The sequence below is a fragment of the Erpetoichthys calabaricus genome, chromosome 3 (assembly GCF_900747795.2).
Source record: "Erpetoichthys calabaricus chromosome 3, fErpCal1.3, whole genome shotgun sequence".
Lineage (NCBI taxonomy): Eukaryota > Metazoa > Chordata > Cladistia > Polypteriformes > Polypteridae > Erpetoichthys > Erpetoichthys calabaricus.
The window spans coordinates 238,370,521-238,392,014 of record NC_041396.2 but is presented as its reverse complement, the minus strand read 5'-3'; the positions used below and the strand labels follow the sequence as shown (position 1 = coordinate 238,392,014).

General features: G+C 35.7%; 2 protein-coding genes across 2 annotated transcripts; both read right to left on the bottom strand.

The window, feature by feature from the left end:
• Window positions 1–5,255: 5,255 nt before the first annotated feature.
• On the bottom strand, window positions 5,256–6,278 carry LOC114642225 (trace amine-associated receptor 13c-like). Its single transcript, XM_051924748.1, has one exon. It carries the CDS (start codon window positions 6,276–6,278, stop codon window positions 5,256–5,258), a length of 1,023 nt encoding a protein of 340 aa, XP_051780708.1.
• A 13,351-nt stretch (window positions 6,279–19,629) lies between these two features.
• LOC127527111 (trace amine-associated receptor 13c-like) lies at window positions 19,630–20,655 on the bottom strand. Its single transcript, XM_051924747.1, has one exon. The coding sequence runs from the start codon at window positions 20,653–20,655 to the stop codon at window positions 19,630–19,632; it is 1,026 nt and encodes a 341-aa protein (XP_051780707.1).
• Between the last annotated feature and the right edge of the window lie 839 nt (window positions 20,656–21,494).

Below are 21,494 nucleotides of genomic sequence, written 5' to 3'. Positions count from 1 at the left end.
TTTAGTTTTTCCATTAGAAATATTGGGTGAATCCCTAGTGTTTAGTCAATGCACTAGTAGTATTTTAAGCTTTCATTAACATATTTTAAGATATTTAAGGAGTATTTCTTTTAGTAAGTGTCACACACATGTGCTTGGGAGTCAACCGAAGGGACCAGAAAAATACAATCCCATACCAGGCCGGGGGGCAGTGGGTTGCGCTAAACCTCTCTATTTTCTCTTAGAAGACCAAATATGAGAAATCCTTCCTGTCCTGGCCCCAAGGACGTCACTTTCTGGGAACAGACTATAAAAACCCATCATCCTTCATATCTAATCAGTTCTACCTTGGACTCGAACCTGTACACATTGTACCCAACTAGAAGCCTTTTGCAGCTAGGGAAACTATACGGGTGGCTGCCCCAAACCTTTGTTGTATGTCCAGTCATTTATTTTACAAAAGCATTATTGATATTTCCATATTTTCTAATAGCTACATGTCATAGAGTTTCCTTTGAGGCTTTGCAGTAATAACCTGTTTGTAAAATTAGAGGCATGTGAATTTCACAAACCTATATTTCTGTTTTTGGGTTACAAAATTTCTCTTCTGGTCCAAGCATGAACAGATAAAAAGTAGCTTTTAATTTTGAATTAGATGCCTTCTGAAAACCTTAAGAAAGTCCAATTTTTTTTGGCTTTGCAGATATCATAATTGATTAATAATACATTTTGGTGCCGTGATTTCACTTATCACCTCTTTCACTTAACGCAATCTCAAATTATTTTTAACACCTAAAGCACAAACTTTTTTTTTTAATTATTGAAAGATATACTTAGTTCAGCACCAATTTTAAGACATCTGGATACCTCCCAACAATTTGATGTGCAACATTCAGTATTATTGAAATGTGAAATTCTGTCTTTCAGGATTCCTCCATGTTATTTTCCCAGGGAGATAAATTATGTCATCCTCATTAATGTTTATATTTCTGCCTCTGCAAATGGGGACTTAGCAGCAGAAATGATTCATTTTGTCACCAACATGTTAATGCATTTGTAATATGTGGTGACTTCAACCATGTGACAAATGACAAATTTCTATCATTTTGTGACTGGTACCACTTGAGGATATGACAAGCTGGACCTCCTGTATTCAAATGTTAAAAATGCCTTTAAATGTAAACTACTGGCCCCTTTAGGCAAGTCTGACCACAACCTGATTCATCTTATTCCCAGCTGTTATTAGATGGCATACAGTTTCCACCAGAATAGTGAGGAAGTGGAGCCTGGAGGCTGAACTGGCTCTAAATGACTGCTTCCAAATGACAGACTAGACAATGATGTGTGAGCCATATGGGAACAATATTGAGGCACTCACTAAATCACAGACTCTATTAACTTTTGTGTCGACACAGTGGTACCCACAAAGACAGTGTGTTGCTTTCCAAACAACAAGCCTGGATTATTAAGGAGCTAAAAGGTCTCTAGAATGAAAAAGAGCATTCAAATCTGGCTTATTCTCACCTGGGCAAAGCTGGCAGTACTTTGAGGATTATGTTTTTGATTTCTCCAGTGTTTTCAATACCTTCTCGCCATCCCTGTTAAGAGGTAACACCTGGATAATGGACTACCTCTCAGACAGCTCACAGTTTGTGAGACTCTAGAACTGTGTTTCTAAAACAGATCTGAGCATCACTGGAGCACCACAAGCAACAGTCCTGTCTCCTTTTCTCTTCATTCTGTACACCGCAGACTATAAATATAACACCAGGTCATGTCACTTGCAGTTATTCTCAGATGACTCTACACTTTTGGGGTGTACTGATAAAGGGGCTGAGTATAGGAGTCAGGTGGACAACTTTGTTTCTTGGTGCAAAGAGAATTGTCTTCATCTTAACATTAGCAAAACAAGCAATTGGTAATTGACTTTCACCACAGCTAACTATACAGTATAAGAAAGGGCAGAACAGGGTCTTCTTCCTTAGGAGACTGTTTTCCTTTAATCTTGTATGTGACATCTTTCACATCTACTACAACTCTGTGATGGCCAGTGCAATTTTCTATGCTGTGGTGTACTGGGCTGGTAATATCACTTCAAGAGAAGCCCACAGAATCAACAAGCTAATTAAAAAGGCAACCTTGGTTATAGGATGCACTGTGGACCCCTGGATGTAGCAGCAAAGGAGAGAATTTAAACAAAACAGAGTGCCTTTGTGAAAAATGCTGTACATCCTCTATCTGACACACTTAACACTCATGAAGTCTTTTGTCTTAAACAGAGTTTGGTCTACAATTATGTGTCAACAAATGTTGCTTGTTTGAGTAAGGCAGCCCAGAAGCTGAACACAGGGAGGAAGAAGTCTCAACAGCTACAACTGGTGCTGTGTCTTGGTGATCCTTACACTTTGTAGATCTGTCCAGACTTCATAAGTAATACTGGCCTGAAAAGCAGTGACCTTTGGATTTGGTTTAAACTTATCTCATGTTCAAAACAACACTGACTCTGGAATTGAGAAAAGGGCTTACTGTAAGTAGTTGGGAAAATACAAATAAAACATATTATGATTTATGAATAAAAATATAGGAAAAAATTTGTGTGAAAGATGGAAAAAAATTGAAAGTAGTATTTCATACACTTATCACAAAAATAAAGTTGACAATACAGTCCTCTATGTAGACATTGTTGCAAGACTTATTCAAGTGTGAAAATAAATACTCCAAACAACACCCTGTTTTCTTTAATATTTTATTTATCATAATCAATTTATATTTCATATTGATTCTGCATTACAAATGTGCACAATGTATTAATGAAAAAACATAGCAATACTTGACATTTATTTGTATTATTTTGTTTAGCCTCATCAGATTCCCTAGCATAGTGGTTAAATTATAACAAAGAAAAAACAGCTAGAATATATTCATTTATAGTGTGCTGGAACATTGATTTATGTGAAACATAATTTTGAAAAAAAAAAAACAAACAAATACATGCTGGTAATTTCTGATAGAGTATAAATGTATGTTCAGAACAGTAACAGATGTACGTGAGCTTTATTTGGCCTCATATCATGGTCTTCCTTAGTAACATGAATAATTTTTTAAAAAGGATTCATTAAGAAACTGATTTAACATTTACATCAGACTGGGAAAGCTGATTGACATGTGAATTTTGCGTTCCCTGTGTGATTTTGTTCATTTAAGTAAGCAAGATAATTTGGTTGCTCTTCTGCAGAGTTTGCTTACGTAGAAAATAAGAGAAACATGACAGTGAACATTGAAATATGAATATATCTACAGTATGGCAATAAACACCTTAAATTAGAGGTAGTACCAGATATAGATGTTGAGCCAAATGAGAATCTAGGCATTTACTAGTCTATAGAATGAGTTACTATGTAAAGTGTTTTTCTCCAGGACTGCACATGGAGATAACCTGTTAAAACTGAGAAAAAATAAAAAGACAAAAGAGATGTTTGTACCCAGATGTAAATGGAGTACTTGAGTGTCTAGCAATATTAACCCAAACAAAATCCAATTATTTGTTGTCATGGAGCAATGTAGCAAAACTCGGCACTTAATGAATTGACAGTATCCATCACAGTAGTGTTTTTTGTCAATCTGACATAGTTACAACTTATAAGAAAGGGTGTTATAGAAATCATACAGTTCTAGGCAACTTAATAGTAGTTTTATAATTATTATTACAATTTTAACTAAAGCAGTTATCCCTAAAAACTAATGTGTATGTATGGTTTGCTAAAGTAAGTATTTTATACAAAGAGAGAGAGAGAGAGAGGTTGAGAGCATGCACTGATACAGAACATTGCGATACCCACCACACGACAAACCATCTCAGGATCCCAATAGTTGAGATTGAATGGAACAGTGTGAGGTTTTTTACTTTGGCTGGAGTGCCAATCCTGCCACCAACCCCCAAATCTTCCCTTGCAAGTTGGCGGACCTACTTGCATGGTTGGATGCAGTTTAATGTCATACTCAGGACAGAGCAATTGCAGGTTAAGGGCCTTGCTCAGGGGCCCAATGGAAAATACCATTTGTGGTATTTATTAGATTCAAACCTTCCGATTCCAGTGCAGATCCCTAGCCTCAAAGCCACTACTCCACCCATGGTATAATAAAACTTATAATATTACGTTAGTAAATGCAGAAACATTTTTTAAAGTTTTCATTTTAAAGTATGTAAAATTGATCAAAAACATAATCTAGTAATATTCTGAAAATATAAGAAGAAATCTTAAACACATTGTTGACTCAAGTTATAAACAGCTGCAATATTTGACAATAAAGCAATGATAGTCAATGAATTTAACAGATTTGTTCAATATATTTTCAAGTGTTAATTCCATCCATCCATCCATTTTCCAACCCACTGAATCAGAACACAGGGTCACGGGGGTCTGCTGGAGCCAATCCCAGCCAACACGGGGCACAAGGCAGGAACCAATCCCGGTGCCAACCCACCGCAGGACACACACAAACAAACCCACACACCAACCCCAATTTAGAATCGCCAATCCACCTAACCTGCATGTCTTTGGACTGTGGGAGGAAACCGGGGCGCCCAGACAAAACCCATGCAGACACGGGGAGAACATGCAAACTCCACACAGGTAGGACCCGGGAAGCGAACCCTGGTTCCCCAACTGCGACGGTGGCGCAGTGGGTAGCGCTGCTGCCTCGCAGTTGGGAGACCTGGGGACCCAGGTTCGCTTCCCGGGTCCTCCCTGCGTGGAGTTTGCATGTTCTCCCCGTGTCTGCGTGGGTTTCCTCCGGGCGCTCCGGTTTCCTCCCACAGTCCAAAGACATGCAGGTTAGGTGGATTAGCAATTCTAAATTGGCCCTAGTGTGTGCTTGGTGTGTTTGTGTGTGTCCTGCGGTGGGTTGGCACCCTGCCCAGGATTGGTTCCCTGCCTTGTGCCCTGTGTTGGCTGGGATTGGCTCCAGCAGACCCCCGTGACCCTGTGTTCAGATTCAGCGGGTTGGAAAATGGATGGATGGATGGACATAAAATCTGAAATATACTATGGAAAATTCATGTTGAATTCCTCTCCCATTATTGTATTTTGAAAGCCATATTTTTTAAACTAGCATTAATGGAGAATGCCTACATAAACAAGAAATTATAAAGAGTATTATGTTTTATATACTTTTGCTTGTTAATTTAATTGTTTTCTTTCTTCTAACGTTTCTACACTGATGTATTTTTAATCAACCTACAGTAATTGTAAAGTAATGCATTTTTTTCCTTTCAGTTAGTGGTCTGGAAGCAAATTAGTCAGTGATGATTCAGTAGAACATATTTTAAATGTTACCAAGAGTTTAACGGACTTTTGAAACCATGGATAAAATAAAGCATACATTATTGGATTCATTGTTGAATTAAGATACACTAGCCAAATAAGGATTGTAGGTACAATGGGAGGGGCTGAAAAATTTGTGAACAGATTAGTTATTAAAAAGAAATACATTGGAGACAGACAAAGTAAAAACACAACCATAACTATTCCTAATGTTTTTGCTGCTTTTCTTTCGGATTTCTTTTTAATAGCTTTTTTACCTTCTTCAAAAGCCTTTTTTTGTGCTGAAATTGCATGTGCATGCCGAGTTGCAACTATAAATACTTTGGTGTACAAAGCAGCCATTATGAAAACAGGTAAGATAAAACCACATATGGGATCGACTATTGCCCAAGTTGAATTGTGTACAAGAAGACAGTCACCAGGGCATGTGTCGATTCCTGAATCCCCATCTGTACTACCATGAGAAAGAACATAGATGCATGCATACAACAAGGTTAAGAGCCAGATAGTTCCAACAGCTGCCCAGGATGAATGGACTGTAATCTTTGTAGAATACAATAATGGATCTGATACAGCAAAATAGCGATCAATAGCAATCAGTACCAAACTAAAAACAGAAACAGTAGTTAACATGCTAAGAGCACCTGTATATATATAACAGATGACATCTCCAAAATACCAACATGTTTCTATTGATTGAATCAGCATAAAAGGCATAATAGCAACTCCTATCAAAAAGTCTGCAGCAGCAAGTGAGAGAATAAGGAAGTTTGTTGGTGTGTGGAGCTGCTTAAAATGAGAAATAGAAATAATAACCACCAGATTTCCAGAAAATGTAACCATCACTGCAGCTGCTCCAAAAATATAAAGAATTGCAGATGTAGATTTTGATCTGAATTGTTTAATACAAGAAATATTGTCAGAATGGAAACAGTACTGAATAGATTGATTATCCTGTAACTCAGCTAAATCCATTATTATTATTCAGTGTTGTCATAAACAGACCATGGCTGTCCTTTTTGAAGGTTCTGTGCATTCTGTTTAGCTGATTTGACACTATTGATATTTATATACAGTATGCTGGATAATCCCTCAAGTGCTCATTAACATTCAAATTGAATAGAATGTAGTATTGTTTGTCTTATTGTCTTAATCTATGCATTGCAGCAAAATCTTTAACTCAAAAAATATAATTTTCAGAAATCTCTTCTCAGTAAACAGATGTTTATGTCTGTATCTGAACAGTTTTAACAACTGTTATTGTTAGTTAAATACTATATTTGACCAGGTTCACGGTATAATATGGACAATCAGTAATTCTCTGTGATAACTATCATTGCATGTATTTCTGTCACCATTGCATCATCTATTTTTATTGTATTCATAGCCAATTTTATATGTTGTTTCCACTGACTTTTTAGGCTATATACAGTGGACTTAAAAAGTATTCAGACCCCTTGACTTTCATCACATTTTGCTATGTTGTAGCTTTCAGCAAAAATCATTTAAATAATTTTCCCACATATCTTAAGTTTGAATTTCAAAAGCTAGTTCCTTTGAATGTGTATTGTGATTCAGAGGGGCAAGGAGACATGGTGCAACCAGAATTAGGTCATTTGAGGTTGAATCTGATCCTGGACATGGCTCTGCAGAGAGCCCTGGATGCAATCTCAGAAATGAAAATAAAGCTGTCCTTTAACAAAAGACCAACTAAGCTTAAAGGTGGAACGTGAGTTGATTAGGAGTTTACTATTAGGAGGGATATTATTTTGCTGAAATTTTAAACAAAGTGCTAGTGGATGAGACACTCTATTAATTAAACAGGACCTAAATCTGTATAGTTATTCATAAATGGGCATCCAAGGATTACATTCTGCTTGCTTTTTGTTACTTTATGTTCTCCATTGTTTTTCCTTTAAATTTCCCAGTGATTTTACATAATAATTTATAATTTTAATGAAGAATTTGTTTTGACACTTTTGTTGCAAGTTGGGGAGATACACAAAGATATGGCCCTATCACAATATTCACACAACATAATGAATATAAAAATGTAATGTTTCAGTGTAGGATTGAAAGCAGCCTAAACCTATCCAGTCAGTGCCATCTGAAAAGCAGGAGAAAGCCCTGGATCAAATACTAAGCTATCAAAGAGTATACAGACAGAACTAACACATCTACACTTAATATATATACTAAGGTATCAGTTCTCATTCGGGTGTTGCTGCCCACTAGGGGGGCCCAGGGAAACTTCCAGTGTCCACAAGAGAACTGTAAATAGTTATAAAATAGCAGTAAATACTTGAATCATAGGATTTACCTTTTTAAAGCAGACCACTTCATCAAAATGTTACCTGCCCAATGACTTTCAATCATCTCAAAGTTCCCTTTTAAAATGTTTTTTATATTGTAGCACCTCAGTTATACTATAGCACTCGCCATGCATGTGTTTGGTAAAGTGCTGAGATTGGAGAGAGGCAGCGTGAGCCAGCTGCATGGACATGACTGCCTTTGCAAATAAAGGCCTCCAGCAGGAGCAATAGACAGGGTACAAAAACGAGGTGGACAAACGAGTGAAGGGAGGATGCCTCCTGGATTGAAAATGAAAGGTTGTTGTGTGTTGCGGACAAGTGACCTGTGGAGTGGAAGGAGAAAAGGATGGAGAATAAGAAAGAAGTCGTTGTTGAACAACAGCACAGTGCAGAGGTTGATTGCAGGGGCCAGGCACAGAGGCTGTGACCACATTTGTTTCTTCACCAGGAGCCTAAGAAATTCGGGGAGTGACACCATGCTTTGATGAGCTAAAAATACCAGTGCCACTCAGTTAGTCGCCACGGCCAGGACAGTAGTGGAGATTGTATGTAGTTAATAATATTATTTCTTCTAACTTTATTTCTTCTAACCTGTACATCCCTGCACCATTCACATATTATTCATTTTGAACTTCTCACTCTCTCCTTGATCCCTAGCTAGTGGCTGGAGGACTATATTGAATGACTAATGTTTCTTACTTTCATCTACTCATGAAGAAAGAGAGAGATAGTATTGCTGGATTTCATTTACACTAGTATGTACACCAGCCGCTGCGCCATTGTAGCAGAAAAACTTTAGGCAATATTTTTTAGTCTGTTAAACTTTTCAGTTATATTGTCTTTTGTCTAACTGCTTTAGTATGCAGACTCTTAGCTAGCTCCTGACCGTTAGATGAAGTATCAGGTATCTTTATGTAATCCAATACAGGATGATCAGATGTCCCATATAAGGAAGGATTTATTTATATTAGATTAACTTGTTATCACCTATATGCTAGAATTTTGTATATTCTTACACTCTAAAGGCATTGTCTAAAACAAGATTTGCAGCATAATTCTGATCACTGAATAAGTGTGAAGTGTGCTCCAAAGACATCTTTGTTAAATAAATTTATATTGCTGAAGTCTGAAGAACCTTTCTATTAAAATAGTGTTGAAATTGAACTGGGATCAAGATCAAGGTTTGATTTTCCCTGAAGATACCCTTTTTCAAAGTACCTTTTTCACACTGTTTCAGACTACAGCAAACAGTTGTATTCAAACTAAACTGACAATTTATAATTAGGTTTCTGTTACTGGATTTCAAGCAGCACAATCTTTTCTGATTGTCTACGGGATTGAGCTCTGCAAAGAAGCGGCATGCTGTTCAAAACATTTGCTGCTTGTCTTACACCCAGATATACTGCAATAATCACTGATTCACTGTGAGCCTAAACTGGATGGATTAAATTTACCCCTCAGCACATGCTTGATATCATCAGATACCCGCATGTACAATGCTACAGCCCCAGCAGGCAACATTTTTAGGAAAAAATGAAATATTGCTGTGAAATAACACAGTAATGATAGTAAGTTATTAATGATAGCAACTTCTATAGTAATGCAGTAACACATGCCTGTTGTGTTTTAAGTAATGTGGGTATTTTTTCTTCAGTAAAATAGGTATTGAATTAAGTTACTCCTAACTTTAAAAGGTAATCTGACTACTTAATGCAAATAAAGCATTAGCCCCAAAGCTGCTTTGTGATTAGCCAACTTGTCAATTGTGTAGTTTACACACATTTACTGTGAAATATGTATTTCTGTAAATTACAAACTATTTACATGGAAAAATAGTAGCTTTTATTTTATGTGTTACTTAATGTGCCATCAGAAATAAAAGTGCTGTTTTGCTTGTCATGATTTCATGGTTAAATGCTAAAGAATTTCTATGCTGAGCAGAAGCAGGACTCTGGATTTTTTTTTTTTTTTTGTTAAGCTGAATTTCATGGTAGGATTTTATTTGAAAATGTATATAAAAAAGAAGGTGACTGCCAAGTAATTTCTTTTAAGTATATTTTTCTGAAGTTGTTCACATTACCTGTGATTTTTCTGGTCAGGACAGTACATACAGAGCTCTCAGGAGTTGATATGTCATTAATGAGATCAAAATATTTATACTTTTTCATGCAAAGAGTACTAGAAACAAAACACATAAACTTGACAACAGTATTGGCTTGGGACTATTCTATAGAGAGACAGGGCTCAATAAGAGTAATAGAAAGTATATAAATATTAGTGGCTCTACATTCTTCAGGAAAGACGAATAAGAAAGGAAAAACTACAAGCCACAAAAATTCTGATATTTAGATTCATCAGTATATTATTTAATCAATTATGATATATATGTAATAACAAAGGTATAATAGTCATGTCATGAGGAATTTTAACTTTCCAAAATGTGATCAGTAAGCCCCTATTGGAAATACAGAAGAAGAAGCTGGGCAAATGAGTGTTTCCTCACCCAGTTTGTTTCAACATTGGGTAATGCCTGTGTAGATCTTATCTTTTTGAACAATAAAGACAGAATAATAAAAAATGTTATTGATACTTTAAGCCACAGTGATCACATCATGAAAAAACAAATGTACACCATAACAAACCCTTATAACTTTCAGAAAGTAATAATAATAATAATAATACATTTTTTTTATATAGCGTCTTTCCCATGCTCAAGGCACTTAGACTTTAAGGGGATGGAAAATGATCTAGAAAGCATGGAATTGGAAAGTAAAAAATAGACTACTATAAATGAAATATAGTGGATCAGATAATGTATATTCCAAAAGCCAATGAAACAAAAAGACTAAAGAAATAGCCAAAATGCATAAACAAGGCATCAAGCAAAGCATAAAAAAATCACTGTATAAGAAAATGATTTTTTTTTTTAAATAACTGAATAATAAATATAAATATAAAAATAATTGCTAGCAAAGCCAAAAGAAACAAGGAACAATTCTCCTGTTTACTACTCTTGCAAAAAAAGAAAAAGAGAATGCAAGAAACCTCACAAACACAGAAGGAGAAACTAAATAGTATAGTTATTTAGTAAGTTAACTAAATAAATATTTTATTGAAATATCTGTAAAACAATGAAATATATGCAATGCCACAAGCAGAAGTGAAAACAAGTTCTGGGTTTACATATTTTAAATTAGAAGAGCTAGAAGTGCTTCAGGCACTCAGTACATTGTAAAACCCCCAGACCTGATGAAAGTTTACTGAAAGAAATGGAAATATGATATTTATAAACCTTTATTAGATATGTATAAACTGTCAGTTCGGAAGACGGAAGTACCCGATAACTGGAAAGTTACAAATAATGTCTCCAGTATGTAAGACAAAATGGATATTGGTTATTACTGGCAAACATGTCTTAGTTCTGTATGATGCAAAATTATTTAAATTATAATAAATACATTTTATAAAGTATATTAAATAGCAACAAGTATTGTTTTAATAATAATATAATAATAATTATAATAGTAATACATTTAATTTATATAGTGCCTTTCCTATGCTCAAGGTGCTTCACAGAGTCTCAGAAAGAAAGGCGGGGTATATGTAACATTGGATACAAATATTTTCTGCATAGCACACTAAAACAAATTCAGAATATACAAAGCATAAATAGAATAAAATATATATTGCCAGAATCTGAGGACCTTAGTGGGCGAACAGTAATAAAGTGATGGAGCAGATCATTTAAAATTTATAAGATACAGGGAGCAAGAGAAGATGAAACAGGATGGGTGTTGTATGCTCGCTGTTGCTGGTTCATGCAAGAACTCTAGCAGCACAGATATGAATGAACATTATGCTTAAACTACTGTATATAATATGCATCTGGAGATTGTTTTTCATTTTTGGTCAGCATGCTACAAAAAAGACATAAGTGATATCTTTTGCACACTTCAAGTGCTAACAAGTGTGCCCCAGGTCTAAAGGGCATGTCTCCACTGACATGCTCAGGTAGTTAGACTTTTTTTGTCCTGAGCAAAGAAGGTAGCGCTGGACTCTAATCTATAACTTCAAAATTGACCAAGGTATTAAAGCATGTATCCAGCACAATTCTATCAACTACATAACAAATCGTGTATTTGAAGACACCAGTAGAAATTAAGGGACATTGTATTTAAGGCTACAGCCTGGAAGTAGTTCTTCATACAAAGAATATTGAGAATCTGGAGCAAACTACCATATCAAGTGATAGTGGAAGCAAGACACTTTTACAAATTTTAAACTTTATTTGGATGAGATATTGGGAAAATGTGGCTGTTCTATAAACAAATTAGCTTGAAGGACTGAATGGGCTTCACTCATTTGTCAGATTTCTTGTGCATGTTCTTATCATACAGATGCCACTTGGCATAGCATCGGTAGTAATTGTTTATAAAAAATATGTAGTAGCTCCAGTGTTAATCATGTTTTCTGGAAATGAAAATGAAGCATATAATAGTTGGCTGTGTTAGGGACCCACACAAATAGAGGTACCTAAAGATAAAAAGAGAGATTTTTGTACTGTATGGTGAAAGAGCAAAAATAAACTGCTGAAAAGACTATCTACTTGTATCTATTTTCTGTGTCTCTAAACACCACCACAAAAAAAAATCTTACAGATGTATATAGCATGGTTCACAGGCACTCAATGAAGGTTATTTATTCTTTTTTTTTGGTTTCTAAATAAGACTGGTATTATTGATGGCATATGTATTTAATGAGCCTTAAAACAGCAGATTATGGAACAGGAAACAAAGGTGTAAAGAGCTGCATGGAGAACAATCATCTTAACACAAATTTTAATAATTGTTTTGCTAAGTTATAAAAAATTGTTACAACCAAAACAAAATAATATATTCAGGAAAACAATAATATACTACTCAGCATATTACTACTATTGGGCAAGGAGGAACAGGATGAGGCCACTGGTGTGAATGAGGGTGGCCTGAGGGACCAATGTCCTCTAGTGGGCCCTGTGCTCACTGCCTGGCACCGTGGAGCTCAATTGGCATTTGATATAGAATACCAGAATTTGCAAGTCCAACACTGGCGCCCTGTGCTTTTCACAAATGAGAGCAGGCTCACCCTGAGCACATGTGGCAGACATGAAAGGGTCTGGAGAAGCCATGGAGAACGTTATGCTGCATGTAACATCATTCAGCATGACCGGTTTGGTTGTGGATCAGTGATGGTCAGGGGAGGCATATCCATGGAGGTACACACAGACCCCTACAGGCAAGACAATGGCACCTTGACTGCCATTAGGTATCGGGATGAAATCCTTGGACCCACTGTCAGACCCTATGCTGGTGTAGTGGGTCCTGGGATCCTGCTGGTGTACGACAATGCCCGGCTTCATGTGGCAAAAGTATGCAGGAAGTTCCTGGAGGATGAAGGAATTGATACCATTGATGGCCCCCCACGCTCGCCTGACCTAAATCCAATAGAACACCCCTGGCACATTATGTTTCCGGTCCATCTGACAATGCCAGGATGCACGTTAGACTGTCCAGGAGCTCAGTGATGCCCTGGTCCAGATCTGGGAGGAGATCCCCCAGGGCACCATCCGTCATCTCATTAGGAGCATGCCGCAACATTGTAAGGCATGCATAGAAGCATGTGGGGGCCATAGACACTACTCAGAACGATTTTGAGCTGCTGCAATGAAATTTCGTCAAAATGGACTAGCCTGACGCATCATTTTTTCACTTTGATTTTTGGGGTGTAATTTTCATTTCCATCAAACGATGTGGCATCCTTTTGTTCCTAAAACAATACCCAGTCCATATCAGTATAGATATCCAGCATGATTGTTTTTCTCATTGAGATCTGATGGGTTTTCAAAGTGTTCCTTTATTTGTTTAAGCAGTATATTTCTGGTATAGTCTTTTCTTTTTTCATAAAACATTCAGTATACTTCACATTATTGTGTATTCCTGCTATTAATTAATATACCATTACTGATTGTCACTTTTAGAGAGATCTGACAGCCTTATTCAAAATAATGAAAACCATCTACTTCACATCTACAATATACAATGCAATTATAGAGTGTATATATAAATATATATATATTTATATATGTCAGTATAAAAATATGCAACATTTCTTACAAATAATTAAATTTGCTTATTCTAGAAACTTTTATTTTAATGAACATAAAACTACTTTTTTTCAAAGAATTTTAATTTTACATATCACTCACAAGTTTGCACCATCAAAAAACACACAAGGCAAGCAAGTAAAAAACTGTTTGCTACATAATTTAGGTAAGAGGAACAAATGACACACTGAATATACAGATTTACAAACATAACAAAATGACATATAATTATCTTATATATAAACGTCTACATGTGGAAGTGCTTGTGTTTGTCTGTCCAACCCAGAAGTACGAGGAAGCCCGGAAGTGTGTGGGTACAGCATGAAGCTCAAAGAAATCGAGGTTTTTGCCAAAGTGAAACCACCAACAAAAGAGAAACTCGCTTAGCCGCTAATACACAAGCGAGGTAAGCACATTGGCAAAACAAAACCTCTAAGGAGAGAGACAAAATTAAACCACCAAGGAAAAAGATCCTCGCTTAGCTGCTAATGCACAACCGATGAGGTTGATTGATTGAAGTGCCAGAATCCATTTTTTTCTAGGAGTCCGGGCTTTTTACAGCAGGAGCTCATACAGCTAGTGTTAAATAATCAGGCTGAAGACAAGATATAAACTGATTTTCTTAAAATTCGACTTCATTCCAGTTGGATGACATTGCTCTTCATGTCTCTGGCATACAGTTCTCAATGTTTTAAATTCTATTTGTGTTATAGACATTAGTAAAGGAATTGTGAATTCTAAGTACAACATAAGATTTATACACTGATTTTTATAGACAGTGTAAAACACTTTCCTGTGCACATGTGTACATGTTGTGTGTGAAATGCATTTATAATAAACAGGGAAAAATATTCATTTCTTTTTATACTGCAGGATATTTTTTTCCTGCATAATTCAAAAACATTACAATAAAAAGTAAGAACAGATTATTTCTTAGTAAAATGTTAAAAATATAAAGGTACCATATAGGTACCATATGCATTAATGAGGTTGACTGTGCAGATTGTCAAATGGTGGTCAGGCAGTGGTCAAGTGACTTTATTGTCATACTATCCATACACTGTAATGCAGCATATAGTGAAATAATGTTCCCCAGGGCAGCATTGCAACATATGCATAAACACTGGATAACTGTTAGACAGGTAAAGAACTAAACGATACTATAAATAGATAAATAAATACATAAATAAATAAATGATAATATGCCACAAGCATATGGCACTAAATACAAATCTGGAAAAACTGCAGCTGAGAATATTTTCCAAGACTGTACCCCCATTTTGGCTACCCTGCAAAGCTGCACCATGACCAGGGGTGTGCATTTCAGAATAAGTTATTCCACAGGCTCCAGCAACTGTCTGGAATAGCTCGCTACTACACAACCCCCTATCATCCACTGGAGAATCCCATAGAACAATTCAATCAAACTCTGCTTCAGATGATATGTACCTTGGAAGAAGAAAAAAAGTCTGAGTGGAAAGATTTCTTACCAGACATTAGGCATGCATTTATTGTTTAACCTTATACCTGACAATGAGAATGCAGGACTTTGTGCAAAAATGCACGACCAAGATAGAAGAAGCTTACCAGATCGCTGCAGATAACAGTCAGCCAAGGGTTAGCAGTACTATGACCGTACAATGAGAGATGCTATCGAAACTTGTCAGAAACCTGTCTGAGAGAGGAGGCTCAGAAAAACTCCCATGCCTACTGGGGAAAAGAGGTATGTCATATTGTGGAGAGGATTAAAGACAGATTAAAGACAGCCCGGTGTACAAGGTACAGCCAGATGCTGGTAGCAGAACACCCCAGATACTACACTACAACCTCCTGCTGCCTGTCAATGACTTACCTGTTGAAAAACACATGAAAATTGAACACATTAAAGAGGAAAGTGAAGTGACCAGCAAGAACAAATAATGAAACACCAGACTCAGGGTCTGATCATTCTGATGAGGGAGCTGAAACCTCATATGGCTTCGGCTGCTTGCCGCACTTTCCTGCACATGTCAGTTCTGAGGTCATAGAACCTCACTCACTCCAGGCACAGAGCCCAGGCCAGAGAATTCCACCCTGAACAATGGAAACCACAGCCCCTGACAGAAATCTACAGAAAGGAACATCAATGGGATAGAGACATAGACTTGAAATGGGGACCAGTGGTTCAGGACCCCAGGTGGGAAATATTGATGACCCAGTGGGACCCACAAATTGTCAAAGAGACCTAGCAACAGATCAACGGTGTGGCAGAGAGGGAGACACTTTAAGAACATCAGCTTGTTCTGTAAAACCCACAGAAGTTCTGGCATCAATGCAGTTGTACATAATCATCTGTATCTGTTACCAAACCACACAATAGTGCAGGGGTGGTGAACTCCAGGCCTGGAGTGCCGCAGTGGCTGCAGGTTTTCATTCTTACCATCTTCTTAATTAGTGACCAGTTTTTGCTGCTGATTACTTCTTTTAATTAACTTGACTCAGGCCCCATAGTTGTTTCTTTTTCTTTAATTAGCAGCCAAACAATAATGAGAAACAAAACAAGCCACCACATAACCAGCTCCCCTGTGCCCATCACACAATATCTGAAATTAAAGAGAGGTGATGGTCTTGGTAAGGTTGATCTCTGGTCACCAAAACATTTTGATGGTGCTCTTAGAAAGAACAGAAAAACACCAGTTTTCAAAATGTGTGCTGTGGCAGAATGAGAGCAGCAACAAGCCATGGAATTAAATAACGGGTGTAATTAACAGCAAGAATTGGCTTCTCATTAAGAAAGTGATTGGAGCGAAATTGTTTGGAGTTTGAAGCCCTAGTTTAGCTGGTCATCTGTTAGCTCGTTTCACATCTCATTTCTGCTTGGCTCTCATTTAATGAAGAAAGGAATCAATTCAGAGGGCTGAACTCTTCTAACAGAGCTATTAAAGTGACGGGGAAACAGTTAATTAGCAGTGAAAACTGGTCACTGATTAGGAAAAGGGTTACAATGAAAACCTGTAGACACTGCGGCACTCTAGGCCTGGAGTTCGCCATCCCTGCCATAGTGTATCCAGAATAGCTAGGATTAGATTCAAGACCAGTGGTTGAGACACACTAGGCATTGAATCAAAGGCATAGCTTTTAGAGCAAAATGTCAGGAGATATCACAGAAAAAGTAGGGGAGAGTGTAATGGGCTACAAAATGGTACTGTATTTTAAAGAAAAGGGCATTTCTGTGTGTTGTTTTTACAAAAAAAGCATGTCAATAATAAATGGAAAAGGTTTATTGTTGGTAGCTATCTACAAAACATAGATATATACATGTCTCACAAAAGAATCACCTGCTTTGAAAAATCAGACTGCTCTGATTGGCACCTCATCAACATACTGAACAGTATTGTAATCACAGAAGTGCTTGCTTCCTTAGAAAATGTTTGTAATTACTTCCTTTGAAAATGACGACATTGGTCCCTAATCTGACAAATAGTGGTGTATTTAAATCTTGATAGTTAGTAACAGTACCATTGTTTAACAAGAGGATAATTGGTATATATAAAAAAAGTAGGTATGGTTAAAGATTCCAAACTATTGACTGCTTCTTTGATGCTTTTGGCACCTTACCGCTGTGGCTACACCCTGTAGCAACAGTAGCTTGTACCTTGCCCATGATCTCCTAGGTCTGAGGCTGATAACACAGGCTTTCCAATGGTTTATAAAATTATGTGTGCAGGGTGGATGCAAGACAAACTGCTTAGTGTACAGGGGTCTAGACCCTTTTGTCTTCCTGCAATTCACAGAGGACATAGCACCACTTTCTACATTAAAATATCTTTCTACTTTATTGCTGGCATTAATAATCGTAATAAAAATGAAATTTAAATTTATTTATTTATATTTTAACTGGTTGGAGAATTAAATTAAATAACAAAATATTAAATAATTTGTAGCAAAGCTTAACAATTATGGTCAATGTGCATGGTTTGTCGATATTTCAATTTCCTGCATTTGTTTAAATTAGTACAGTGTGATATAATACAAAGAATGTATTTTAAAAAATCCAAATTTAAAATATAGCTTAATCAATTATGTTTACCAATCCACTTGGATTCACAAAGTCGCCAAAATCATTTATGCACATGTAACGCTTACTGTACTTGATCTTGAGATAATAAAAAACAAATGTTGGGGCCACATAATAATATATTGTGCATGAAGATATAATAATAATAACAATAATAATAATAATAATACATTTTATTTAATTGCAGCTTTCTTAGACATTGAAGGACACAAAACCATAAAACAGTACAATTAGGTAAATACATAAATAAATCAATGAATAAAAAATAAAACACACATACAATAAAAACATACAATAAAACAAGTAATCAGGACAATTTGAAAGAGTAAAATCTATGGTGGGTGGCATGGTGGTGCAGTGGGTAGCGCTGCTGCCTCGCAGTTAGGAGACCCGGGTTCGCTTCCCGGGTCCTCCCTGCATGGAGTTTGCATGTTGCCTGCATGGGTTTCCTCCCACAGTCCAAAGACATGCAGGTTAGGTGGATTGGCAATTCTAAATTGGCCCTGGTGTGTGTGTCCTGCAGTCGGTTGGCACCCTGCCCAGGATTGGTTCCTGCCCTGTGTTGGCTCGGATTGGCTCCAGCAGACCCCTGTGACCCTGTGTTAGGATATAGTGGGTTGAAAAATGGATGGATGCATTTAAACAATATAAAATTGCATTAATATGTGTTTTAAATTTGATGGAATTGCATTTAAAATGTAACACAATAGTTATTGAATTTAAATGACACAATATTACTTTTAAACTCAATAGCAATGCAATAAAAATAAGCTGTTTCTTTTCTTCACACCATATAATCATTAAGCGCCCAAGTACAGTGAATAGCTTTAAACTGAACACAGAATAGGGCCCATTTTTTTAATTTCATGTCTAGTACTAATAGACACTGTCAATTTACAAATCCTAATCCTACTTTAAGTCACAGTAGAAATGCATCTTCTTCAGTGTGTAAAATATTTCAACATTTTCAAGCGCAGAAAGGAAGAAAGTTGTGATGACTCTTTAATGTTTCTTATTACTAATAGAACTTGTCCAGTGGCGACTGCTGTTTGAAAACAATAGGTTTCTCACGGCCAAACAGCAGGAATTTTGAAAATTAGCTAATTCCGTAAACTTCACAGTTTATGAAGTGCAAAATATGTTGGAGAAAAAGTAGAAACTCTTCTGAATGCAGTTATGAAGCGATCAAAGATGTGATTATTATTATTATTATTATTACTTCTGCTTTTTGTACTTGAGTACTTTTGAAAGCAGCTAATATTATATTAAGTATTATGTAAATGAAATACTTCTTACTTCAGTGCAATTAAAAATTTGACAAAGTACTTCTACTTTAACTGAAGTATAATTTATGAGTAGTTTTTACATCTCTGCTAAAAAACTGAGACAAATTTTATTTTTTTCTTTAATTGCTATATTTTTTTCTTCAGAAAAAAGTTATATTGTGTGGTATATTATCTTTCCTAGAAAAGATTATTATTATCTTTCAAATAAAACACATTCCATATTACAAAAGAACATTTAGAATTATTGTTTATTATTATTGTCACTAGAGTATTGCATTTGACAAAATTAAAACGGCATATAAGGACAGTACTTCAGTCAAATCTATTATGATTGTAAATAAAAAATACATAGTACAGCATACCCATTTTTACCTAAATACTTTAATTAATTTAACCCTTAACATGTTTCAGGCTTTGATTTTAAGTTATTTACCAATGAAATATGTAAAATGATTTAATGCAAATTGAGTTTTGCTTCAGAAAATAAATATGGTAGTACAGTATCATTTAGTAGATAATCTATAATAATTTAATTTTCTGGTATCAAATTTATTAGAGATGATCCTGGAAGAAAGATATTTAATGTACAAATTTGTTCAAGTGATTTTCTGAACCATGGGTAAAACAAAGCATAAATTATGGGATTCAAACCAGAATTTAAGTAAGCTAACCATAAAAACCCACCTGTTATCGCAGGAGGCACAGGAAAGGTTATAAACTGATTTAGTATGGTGTAAATATAATATGGTAACCAGCATAGAATAAAGACAAATACTACTATGGCTAAAGTTTTTGCTGCTTTTCTTTCAGATTTCCTGACTATCCTTATTTTAGTTTCATTCCCTGAATCCTTTTGCTGCATTGAAATTGCTCTTATATGCCTTCTTGCAACTACAAATATTTTTGTGTATAATGTAACCATTATAAAAACTGGGAAAATAAATGAAAATATTATATCCACAGTACCCCATATTTCGCTTAGTATTAGTGCACAATCTCCTGGACAGCGATTTGATCCTATGGCTTCTTTTGTATTTCCATCAGAAAACAACAAAGAGCAAGAATAGATCAGAGATACTAGCCAGACAATTGACACAGACAAGGAAGCTACACCAACAGTAATTTTTGTTGAATAAAGTAATGGATCACACAAAGCAATATATCGATCAATGGCAATTACTACTAAATTTAAGATGGAAGCCTCAGTTAATACAAAAAGTAAATCAGCATAAACAGAACAAAATATGTCTCCAAAATACCAGCAGGATTCAACTGACCGTATTACCATGAATGGCATAATAAGAAGTCCCACTAAAAAATCTGCCACAGCAAGTGAAAGAATAAGTATATTAGTTGGTGTGTGAAGCTGCTTGAAATGAGAAATAGAAATGATCACCACCAGATTTCCACAAAATGTAAACATTGCTGCAACTGTCGCTAGAAGATAGAGGATCACAGAGACAACGAATGGTCGAACATGTTTGATACATGAAATATTAACAGAATGATAGCAATAAAGCACTGTCTGATTATTTGTTTGCGTGTCTAATTCCATTGAGGTATTATTCCTTCAAGCCTATTTTCAAGTCCGTTTGCAGTCTTGAGCATTTTTAGCCTGCTGGTTTAATGCAGTTGTTTTTAAGACATGAATAAGTGGAACAATTTATAGGATATTCATTGGCAAATGAGCACATTTGGAACATCCCCTGTGTGTCAACAAATGATGTCATATTAAAATCAGAAGAAGAAAGCAATGACTTTGTGCATGCATACATGGTTTAAAGCTACTGATTTACAAAAAAAAAAAAATTATATTGTAACACATGCAATTTTTCATGTGAAGAAAGTTAACACAAAGCAATTACATTTTCATATTTATGTAGTTAAAAATTATGTTCTAATTTTAATAAGGGGATTTTTTTGCTGAGTAGTAAATTAATTCCTGTATAAAACCAAACCAATTATCTAAAGTAGACCTTATAAATGGTGAGGTTATACAAATAAATAAACATTTTGAGAAATAAAAAAAACAGAATCCTTAACTTATGATTCTCATACTGTATATCACCTGACTTCAGCAGTGAAGGTCTCTGATCATTTTAGTTTGAAATCCACACAGCGTGATATTAGAATAAATACAAACATTGGTACAATTAAGTGTGGAAAGAATTTATTTTCTATGTGACTTACCTTTAAATACAATACTGAATCAATTAACTTGGGTACATGAATAACTTTTTTCAAATACGTCTCTCTCCTTTTTATTAATTCTTATTATATTTGTTATAGTTTAATTGACCATGATAGTTTTAGAGCATCAAATACAGTTTGTTCCTGAACTCCCAAAGGCAACACAATTATAATACTGAAGTGGATTGAAATGGTTAAGTAATG

What these genes read in the sequence shown, in the direction of transcription:
- LOC114642225 (XM_051924748.1), bottom strand. Translation starts at nt 6,278, where the DNA reads ATGGATTTAGCTGAGTTACAGGATAATCAATCTATTCAGTACTGTTTC.
- LOC127527111 (XM_051924747.1), bottom strand. Translation starts at nt 20,655, where the DNA reads ATGGAATTAGACACGCAAACAAATAATCAGACAGTGCTTTATTGCTAT.